At 46.5% G+C, this 10,942-nt stretch overlaps 1 protein-coding gene across 1 annotated transcript; it reads right to left on the bottom strand.

The window, feature by feature from the left end:
* Nucleotides 1–4,251: 4,251 nt before the first annotated feature.
* LOC142591545 (uncharacterized) lies at nucleotides 4,252–7,691 on the bottom strand. Its single transcript, XM_075703863.1, has 2 exons — nucleotides 7,356–7,691; nucleotides 4,252–4,509 (listed from the first exon to the last, which is right to left on the bottom strand). Exons 1-2 carry the CDS (start codon nucleotides 7,593–7,595, stop codon nucleotides 4,252–4,254), a joined length of 498 nt encoding a protein of 165 aa, XP_075559978.1. The 5' UTR covers nucleotides 7,596–7,691.
* Nucleotides 7,692–10,942: the final 3,251 nt, after the last annotated feature.

Below are 10,942 nucleotides of genomic sequence, written 5' to 3' on the forward strand. Positions count from 1 at the left end.
CTTCCACGGGAGCGCGCAGTAAACTGTCTCGGTCTTGGGCAGTCGCAGTGGCTGTGGATTTGGGCAAACCTTACTCGCCCTGCGGCTGTCCGCCTCTTTCCGAGGTGGCCGCAGAAATTTGGAGATGTGGCGAAGGCGGCGGCGCGTCTGACTGATCCCGCTCACGGAACCTGGTTGGAGAAGAAAAGGACGCCGGTTATTGCGAAGCAGCGAGCGCTTTGGATGCAGAGAGAGCGACGCCCGCGGATAGTGTTATAGTTAGAGCTACGGTTAGGCTGCAGCGCATTATCGGGTAGTTGCGTAAAAAAGCGCCAGATATACACTGTTACTACGACAATTCAGGTACCTCATCAGCTTTCCATGAGACATGCGATTCTGGTAAGCCTTCCAGTCAAAATTTGTCGAATGATGCAATTCTGGTAGATTTGCGGCTCGGTGGACTAAGAGTCAGTTCGATGATCAACATCTTGCACAAGACGCTAGTGAAGTTGAGATAGATTCAAGAGGGCTTTTAGTTTAATTATACACTGTGAAGGGATTATCGGTTACACATAGTACTGGAGGAAATGTCAAATATATGTGGAGTTGAGCAAATGAAAGCTACGCACATATTCTTATAAAATGTTTTATGATTCGAGTTATTTATACACGCATTATGCAAACATGCATGAATATACAAAACCCACATAATGGCACAGCTGGAAGAGAGCGATTTCGCGGATAAAAAAAAAAGATGGTTTTCAGCTTATAAGTCTAAAGTACAAGTACTAAACAACAATTGTCTTTGTCCTTCAAAGCAATATTTCAGTTGTGTGAAAGTGGCACGAAATATACCGCTTGTCTGCGCTTCTTTACACAAAAAAAGATAATTTGACTTTGCAAAATTGTATTTCGGGTTTATTCTCAACGGCTCGCTTAGCCTTTAGAGTTAGGCTCGGCCATACGACACGGATGATGAGGACGGAATGGAGCCCGACAAAAGCAACCTTGAGGTGCGACATCGTTAGCCAAGCTTCCCCACGCGCGACGAACACCTCTCCCAGACATCAAGTGCCATAACTTTGATATAAGTGTTCGTCTCCTTGTTTTGCCATTCCCACGTCAACCAGTGAACTGCTTTTACAGAACAGCGATTCTGCATGTAGTATACGTATTACCTCAGCTTTCTTTCAATTTTATTTTTATAATGAAGTTATGTCATTGCTGAAAAATATGGCGCAAAGTGGACGACATACCAAGAAGCACATACCCGGTACTTTATCCGACACTAATAAACTACCACGTAATCAAATTATGTCTACTAATAGAAAACCATCCCATTTGTCTCTTCGTTCATTCGAACGACTGTATGACGATAAAGCTACTGCACTTCGCGCAAAGCGAATTTTGTAGCGCAGGCTGTAGGAGGTGTGAGCAACGTCCATCGATGGACAATTTAGTAAGCGCGAGAAATTTGCTAAATGCGCACTGACATTTCGGCGTTACACAGAAAGACGCAGTAAGCCGCAGTAACAACAGTATAGTGGCCTCTGGCACTTTCGATTCCCCACCGCCATAGGTGCATGACGTCACAGTGTACCATCGGTGTGCGAAGCCGGTGTAATCCCACTGCCGGCGCTCCTCATCGCAACAGCGTTGCGGCTCTCCTGGTCCCGTATTCACAAGAACCTTTTTTTTTCTTCTTTTACGCGGACGCTGTTCATAAAAGCTGATGCCGGCCAGTCCTGATGCTGGACATGTCGTTGGCAAAGGCAGCCGGCTGATGGCGAACATATCACTTGCGAACAAAAAGCCTTATGAATGCGATCCCTGGTTCCCGCGCGGTATACCTACTGCCCAACAAAAGTGCTCTCCTACGCTGCGCTGCCTCATGTCGCCTCCGCCTATTGCTAGAACACCGTGTGAGGATCTCGAGCACAGCGCTAAATAGTTTTATCACTTTCATAGCTTCACCTTCACCTTCGTTTGAACCCTCTGCCCGTTTTCCGGGCGGTCGTTGGTTGGTGATGGTGCGACTTCGTGCTACCGATACCAAGGTCCTTATGCAGGCATCTTGGCTGTAAAACGGTCATGAGAACCTTCCCTTTTGGGATGATATATATGTTTTGAAAGAGAATCTTTATCTTGGGCATAAGTTTACATTGACAAGGGCTGCGCGAGAAATATGTCCCGCAGGTTACCCAAAAGCCCCTTAAATTCGCATTTCGTTGGAAGAAAGCGCATGTCTGGAAGCGAATGCTCGACAAGGTTTAGGCCTTTCTGCGGCGCAACTAAATTTAGACGGCTATATAAGCTCCTGGCTTCCGTCGTGCCATCTTCGGAGTAGTGACAAGGAATAGAAGGAAACGTGAGCGACTCCAAGCAGGCGAGAAGTCAACGGGACCAAAAGTGCTGCCTGTTCCCTGCTGTGCAAACGCATTTGAATTAGGCTGCACCTCTTGTAAGTACCGAGTGAAACGCAATCGCAGGGAGTTAAATACAACAGACCCAGCCTGTCCTTGCTCATTTGCGCCGTGTGTCACCCGCATCTTCCTTGCGTAGTGTTGTATGCATCTGACACACGCGTTGGTGTTTACTGGAAACTACGTTCCTTCACTACTGAACGACGTATTCAAAGAGTAATTGAACACCAGAGACTGTTATACCACTAATTCGAAAAATCTCTAAACCATAAATAGCAAGAGCGAAAATAAAGAAGTAGTGTGGCATCATTTACTCTTGGCGAAAACGCCTTATCCCTGAATGACATCTGGATTTAACATGTTTCTTCTTTTAGGTAGTAGGAGTTGTTTATCCGAACTTCCAGTGAACTAAGCTAATATATAATTTATGCAGAAAGATAGCTAATGACTCCTGCCCACAAAATGGCAGGTCTTGCTTCCCCGATGGTTTACGTCGGTGGTTATTCTAATTTTGTAACAGCCACGCATTTTAACGAAAAAGAACTTGTAGTGCATGGAATGCAACACAGAATTTAGAACATGTACAAATACCACTCCCTGTGATATGGGTAACATCGATGCTAGTGAACTTCGCCAACTATATGCCTATTATAGCGCATATTATAGGCAAGCTATTTTCTCCCAGTTATGTATTATGACTTGAGTAACGCAAAAAAAAAAAAAATGTTTCAGTGCAGCAGACAGGAAGGTGGACACGGTGCTGAATATTAATTTTTAATTAACTTAAACAATTTAGGAAGTTTCTCACAGGGCAAGCCGTTACCTCGCTTAAATTTGTATTGAAAGGAATGCGGCTGCTCCTGGGCGCTTTCTTATACTAGAGTGATGGATAGGTGCAAAGAGAAGGCGACACTTCAGATTCGAGTAAGCATTTATGCTCAGGTGGGGTAAACGGTGTGTCGCTAGACCACATGTCGCGTTCGTGCCTTTCAGATATAATATCTCGATGCGCATCTCTAAATGGAGCTTTGCTGTCCTTCACTTATGCGTATTCCTTTTTTCGTCTCGCGTTCGGTTACATATTTGTGTGATTAATCGACCATCAGCTCACTCATCTCACCATCCTTGTATGCACCGTGTATTCTTTACCCGTACGCAATACGAGACACCTTTTATGGTTCATCATTTTACGATATTGTTTCGTTCAGCGAAAGCGTTAACGTATATTTATCGGTGCTACCATCTAAAACTGGAGCCTCGAGATGTAACGAGTGCCCGAAACATTACGTTAACGTGCAGATTGTTCTTTCTTTATACACAGTGGCTATGAACTTATGGTTTGTGTTGTATCTGCCGTAATTTGTTGCGGTGAGTATACTTCTTCTTCATTTTTTTCGAAGCCGCTTCTTGCGAGCTTTCCTTATTATTGTATACGCATAGCCGCTAAGCCATCACGGCGGGTAACGAAGGCATCCTGGCAAGGCAAGGAGGATGTATGAAAGAAAGCCTTTGCGCATTCTGCCACAGATTATTGAGTTGACATTTCACGGCTTCGGTGTTCGTCATTTATAAGAATACTTTTTACCAGGGATCCTTTGAGCACTTGGTCGCCTCTTTTAATGCCGCCAACAGAGGAAAATTACACCCATAGAATACGACTGTATATTTGGTCATTTGTCCTCTCCGGAATATGACGTCAGAGCCTCCATATTTCTGCGATGTCTCTTCACTGCTACGTCACTCATTGTCCAAATATTTGCGCATAAGGACGTTGAACCCTATCACTTATTATCGGTGCCACGTCCAACAAGCGCCCATGCTCCAGACGCTGAAATCCAGCCCTTCCTGTTCAGTGCTTGCCGTCACTGCCACGCACCTGGTAGTAAACTCGGGCCTGGTGCACCCTGGGCGTGTGAAGGTCCTCGAACTTGGGCATCCGTATCGCCTCCTCGTACGTGGGCGGGCGCTCGGCCCACCAATGGGGGTCGGGCGCCGGGAAGGCCGCGGCCAGGCCTTCCTCGGCCAGCCCAGGGCTGGACGGCGGGCTCGGATCGCGCTGCGCGGGCGCCGGCCGACGCCGGCGAGCCGCTGGCCACAGCGACAAATCCTGGGCGGCGGCGATGGCTGGGTTTAGCGCTCGCTTTCCGCCGCGACGCCGAATGTGAGTTGGCAGTCATGTGGCAAGTTCATAGCGATGTTACAACATCTACTATGCGGAATAAAAAAATGTTGGAAGCCTGCTCGACACGAAGCCTCGAGTCCAAATGAAAAAAATCACGAAACAGCAATGACGTGAGCCAAGAGCGTCATTGTAATACGGGAGCATAGAAAGATAATTTGGCATGGCAGTTTCTGCTCGTTGCTCTAACTCGTTACTGCTAGGCGAGAACAATCGAGTTGCCAGGACAACTCGTATTTGTTTTCGTCGCGCATACATGCGAAGAAAATAGACAATGAAGCGAGAGGAAAGATGGTAACAAATATGTATGAGATTCGCGCTGATAATGATGACAATTCTTCTTCTTCTTCTTCTTCTTCTTCTTCTTCTTATTATTATTATTATTATTATTATTATTATTATTATTATTATTATTATTGACATGCCTTTTAAAGGGCCCCTCACCAGGTCTGGCCATTTTGAGCTGACAAGGGTAGAGAATATAATGTGCGCTAACGATCGTGTTTGCAAAGAATTACATCGCTACGCGCCGCGTAAAGGTCTGAAATTGCAATCTGAACGCCGTTTTCCCTTTCCCTCTCGGTGACCACGCTCCAAGCCGAACGCTGACGCAGTAGTGTCCCTACGCCTACGTAGTCGTGTCCGCACCGGGACGTCGCTCGTGGTGACACGTGACTTCGAGAATTATTCAAGGCAACATCTGTTATCTGTGTGATCTGTTGCTTGAATTGACGAATTGAAGTTTAGAGGAATAACAAAACACACAAACGGAATGTCTGCGTGTTTTTTGTTTTACTTCGCACCGAAGCAACAGAGATGTACTTCCGCTTCGGCTGCTTGTTCCCACGGTCGTGCAGTCACATGCGCAGGTACCGAAACTATGTCATTTTCTACCCTGTTCCAGCGCGTGATCACGATCTGCGATCCGATTGTTCTGCCTCAGTATTCGTGTAGCACTGAATTATACCGCTAGTCATGTGTCCTTGTGCACAGGGCGCAAAATCGTGCGCTGCGCGAAACGAGACATCATAACAGATGGCGCGCAACGCCATCAGCGAAAGTGCGCAGCGCCGAAAAAAAAAGAAAAAAAAAGAAACAAGCGAAGAGAAAGAAAAAAATGAAGGCGGGGCCTGTAACGTATGCGCCACGCGATCCTCGAGGTCCGGTATTGGAGAACGCTGGGAAGGAATTTCGCTTGCCTAGGCTAGACGGGGCGAGTGGAGGGAGCGTCTCGCTATGCAGTGGAGCTCGCATTCTGAAATCATGGGTTCGCGGCCCTGAAATATTTCTATCTCGGCTATTGATGAGCAGAGTTGAAAAAAAACTTCGTGGCATAACGCTCCCTCGAGGACAGGAAACAACTCCCAGCGTATAACCAAAATTTGATATGGGGCTTGGTGAGGTGCCCTTTGCAACGTGGCGGCGACAAATGGACACCTAGCCCACTGATCCAATCAGGATTTACTGCATCTATTGCCGTCTAGTAGTTCGCCCGTGTTATCTCGACCTTCCATTAGAAACTCTACGTCTATATTCTACCGCCACCTACGCTTGAAACGACTCCGATTTTATCTATCTCTTCCGTGCATCAATCTCTTCTCTCCTATTCATCCTTGCATTGGAAGTGCCAGGCAGTGCCACTCCTCGCCATGGCGGTTTTCAGTGGCGGTCGATAACATCTTTATCGCTAGCTGAAATGCACAAATGCTCACTAAAGTGTACGAGGCCATGGCCGCCACAATAGCGCATTCATTGAAGCACCTCTCGCATGACAAGGGAGAGGTTGGTTCGACTCCCACCTGGGGTCACTTGTGTTTTGTGTACTTCCTTTTCCCGCTTCCCTAATGTTTCTACGTGTCAAGTAGGCATAAATATTATTTCCCCCTACGATTTCTGTTACCTTATTGTCCGATTACTTCATGTGGTTGTAACAAAAAAAGAAAAAGAAAAAATCAAGCCCCTTAGATCCCCTTATGTTGAAAGCATGCTTCTTTCCTTTTTGGTTTGTGATACCACTACAGCTTTCTGACGTTTAGGTAACTACGCTTACATGTTGTATATAGTATCATTATTTAGCTGTATACGGTGGCGCTACCGAACTGGTCAAAGCAAATTATGGTAAGGACAGCATAGTTTGCTAACATGGTGGACAGCAGTCGTATCCACCGATCTGCTGCTCACAGCTTATGCTAGCGCACCACTTGCCAGCTGAATAAAGAGGCAAAATTTTTTAAGATTGCACAAATTAGAAGAATATGCGGGACAGGAATCACCGCGACACCCGCTTCGGCAGGATCTCCTCAATGCAACCAGCGAACGCCAAAACGCGCACCGCCTCCGAACACTCAGCACACTCGCAAACAAAAAAAGAAGGAAACACGAAGAAAGTACGATAGACGTTCATAAAATGCTTTGTCCATGTCTACTGTGCGCCTTCGTGCTTTTCCTGCTTTTTTTTTTTTTTGTGCACCAGTACAATGATATGGCATGCCAGCAAGCCCACGCTTACAAGCCTGCAAGAACGAAACATTTCTGACTAGGGCTTTCGGTGCTTCGGTTAACGAGACGGTAGTGAGCGTACAAGCCACCTACGTAAGGAGATCGACAATGTCGCGGTGTTGCCTCAAAAAAGGTGCGGCCTCGGTCACACCAGGTGCAACCGTCGCGAGAAACAGGTAGGCGCGCGCTCTGTGTACATATAGTCTGCTTCGCGGTTGCGGCCTCTAGCGCGAGCCCAACCCAGACCTGCACGCCAGTGCGTTCCAGTTCCTGACCTGCGGCGCCCTGTGCGTCCTCCTGCACACTGCGTCCATGAGGAAGAGCAGCGGGGCCGGGAGGACGAAGAGCAGGCCGACCAGCAGTCCGCCGGCGTGCTCGGCGGCGCTGGTCTTCTGGCTGCCCGAGCTCAGCAGCGACGCCACCGTTAGGAGCAGGAGCCAGATGACGCCGGCGAGGAAGAACACTTCCGCGAGGAACGACAGGCACCGGCGCGCCTGCAGGTGCGGGAGCGCCATGGCCGCCGCCGCCGCCCCGACGTCACACACCGCCTGCCGCGCACGTCATCGTCTTCTTCACCGGCAACTGGGCATGGCTGTTGGAGCCACTCTCGGAGGCAAGCGAGCAAGCAAGCAAGCTAGATATCGGCCGGGATTATGGCCGTAGGCGTAGTAGTGGTAATGCGGCGATATTCGTCGTAACCTGTGTCCTGTTCGGCATACCAAGCTTCAAGTCATGTGCACTCCAAACTAAATTTTCTATTAGAGAAGTCTAACAATCTTGCTTTAAGTCTCTCTGTAGTGCTGTTTTATAATAATATTCGGGGTTTTACGTGCCAAAACCACTTTCTGATTGTGAGGCACGCCGTAGTGGAGGACTCCGGAAATTTTGACCACCTGGGGTTCTTTAACGTGCACCTAAATCTAAGCACACGGGTGTTTTCGCATTTCGCCCCCATCGAAATGCGGCCGCCGTGGCCGGGATTCGATCCCGCGACCTCGTGCTCAGCAGCCCAACACCATAGCCACTGAGCAACCGCGGCGGGTGTAGTGCTGTTTTAAGCGTCAGAAAGTATCGAGTTTGTTGGGGGATACAAAACAACGTGCACTGAAACGGTAATATAGTACATTGTACTTGGTAGCATAAAAATGACGCATACCCACTATACTAGATTCGCGAAGAAGCGAATGCATATATATATATATATTATGCCCCCAATGATCGGGAGTCTATATATAGGCTCCGAATGATCGGATATCAGGCACGCAAAGGTTCCGGCAATAGATCAAAGCAGCGCTTCTGCTTTCCTTAATGCTGATAAAGGACACTAAAGATGATGATGACGCTAAAGACAAGTGGTGAATCGTCTCAACGTCACTACATAATGGGCGCAGGCATAGCCTCCTAGTGTACATAGGAGGCTATGAAGCAGGGCATAAGGGCAAAACTATTACGCAAGATCGTCACGTGACAATCGTAACAAACTTCTCCAGAGTAAGAAGTGGCCATTTCGGTTCACCACTTATGCTCCGGACACGGTTACGTTAACGTGCCTTGGCGCACCACATTATCCAGCGGCTGGGTTTCGGGGATTACGGTGCGTGAATAATTAATACGCTAATACATCTGCGAAGTGACCCAATCAGGTCATTGGTGTCTTGTGATTCGTTGCGATGCGGTTTGGGAGGAGTGACCGGCATTTCAAAACTTAGCCCCAGACCCCACCATTGATGTTCGTTTCGTATATACGTATGTTTCTTCTATGTATTTTTGAGAAAGGCGAAATGGTGGTCTTAAATTTGGCGCGAGGTAGTGTCTGCATTTGCACGCGCCTTTCCTAGATGGCGCCACCGAATCACACGAATGTCTTGATTGCGTGTGTTGCCTGACCACATCTCGTCGTCTGCGCTGGTTAGCAACCGATACTTAAGAACTTTACCGCTACTGATACGACGCCATTCTCCTGTGAAACCTACTGTTAATATTGTTACTGTTACTACTGTTAATACTGTCTACTGTTAATATTGTTCAAGTTTGCGAGAGCACATTTCTAACAAAATCAGGGCAGCTGCGCGAGAAGGCTAAATACGTATAAATAATTGAATAAATAAATTAACTAATTGTTTAGTACGTATACTAAAGATTGCTGAGACGTAGCGCATTCTCTTGTTCCTTCTCTTTGTTTTCATCTTGAGCGCTGTTTCACCATTTTCCTCTGTCGGTCGGGCTAAGTGTACTATTCGCGATGAAGATGATGATAAAGAGGAGGATTTATTGGCGACCCCTTTGACATGGCGTCAAGAGGGCAAGTTGGGCCAGTTGGTTAGGATTAATAGTAAGGTTCATTACAGCGCAACACAAGACAAGGACAAAAGAACGTATAAAACAACGACACGGCGCTGACTCTCAACTGATATTTTATTGAAGATATGTCTAACATATATATTGGAGCCAGTTCACAACCATGACATGCACGAGACAGAGAGACACATCGAGGCAACTGTGACCGACTGACGCATAATCGAAATTATATAGTAAAAAAAATAGACATATACAGGCTTTCGCCTATCGCAGTTTAGCTCAGCAAAGTGTCGATAGATATTTTGTAAGCCACAGCGGCTTCTCTTGTCAATTGCCTCTCGTGTTTATAAATTACATAAGTTTTCTTTTAATATGGGCGAAAGACGTACGACTTGCAATACTCTGGGGAGATGAAAGGGCGCAACCCCTTGAAGAAATAGCTTATGCTTCCTAAGTCTATGATTCACACAGCGCTTCGTTTGTCTCACGTACTATCTACCACAAGATAACGGAATGGCATACACAACCTGCTTAGCACAAGTGATGTACCCATTCACATGGTTGACAGTGTGCACGTTAGCTTTACTTGCTTATCCTTCAGCAAATTATTAACTAACGGGCATATGCGACGTATATCATGTTTCGCAGAAAAACGAACATCAATGCTGTACCTTGAAGCGACGTCCTTAAGCCTATGCGCCAAGTTGTGTACATACGGTTCTACTGTGTTCTTCCTTTTTTCTTCTAATTTAGTTTTACCACCTTGGTCATTTATACTCTTGACGCCACGAACCATAGTTTCACGCAAAGGTGAAATAATCACTACGGTGTAACCAGCGTCCATGGAGTAAACGATATACCTGACTAGAAAAGGCAGACTTCGACATATGAAAACACGATTTATCTAATGCAGCATTTAGGATAGTCTTCGCCATAGCCCGCTTCACTACCTTAGAATGACCGGATTTATAATTCAAAATGGGCTTAAGACCTGGGATCATACTTACAGCATGCATGATTTTTACCAAAGGTTAACCTCAGGTCTAGTAACTGCAGTTGATGATCTTTAGGAACTTTCGAAGTAAAATCAAGGCCCATGCTGTGCGGCCTGCATACCGTCAAAATTTCATTAAAACCCTCGCGGTGAATGTCACTATTAAAAAATATAACGAAATCATCAACATAGCGGAAAACTTTATCGTAAAGCTTAGCAAGGTGGCCTTCTAGCTGCCTATCAATAGAACCTAGACAAATGTCACTAATAATAGGAGCTACACACGAGCCAATGCATACCTCCGATTTTTATATTTACAGACCCCTCTCCAGTAAACAATGGTAGATCTCAAGTAAAAAGAAAGAAGTTCAAGAAAGGCTTCTGTTGAGATGCCGCAACCATTGATGACGGCTTCTTCAGCACTGTCATACACTATGTAGTCTTTAACACATTTCATGACTTGGGCATATGGAAGGGAGTAATACAAGTTTCCCACATCTACGCTGAAGGCACAGCGGGTGTTCAACGAACTGTCTTCCAGTTACTTGCACACAGTATCCGAATCGGTCA

The sequence above is a fragment of the Dermacentor variabilis genome, chromosome 8, assembly GCF_050947875.1.
Source record: "Dermacentor variabilis isolate Ectoservices chromosome 8, ASM5094787v1, whole genome shotgun sequence".
Taxonomy (NCBI): Eukaryota; Metazoa; Arthropoda; class Arachnida; order Ixodida; family Ixodidae; genus Dermacentor; species Dermacentor variabilis.

Bases quoted from the DNA above. Each gene is read 5' to 3' on its own strand.
- LOC142591545 (XM_075703863.1), bottom strand. From the start codon at position 7,595: ATGGCGCTCCCGCACCTGCAGGCGCGCCGGTGCCTGTCGTTCCTCGCG. The intron at 4,510-7,355 runs GTCAGGAACTGG...GCCGCCGCCCAG, and splicing joins GGACGCACAGGGCGCCGCAG to GATTTGTCGCTGTGGCCAGC.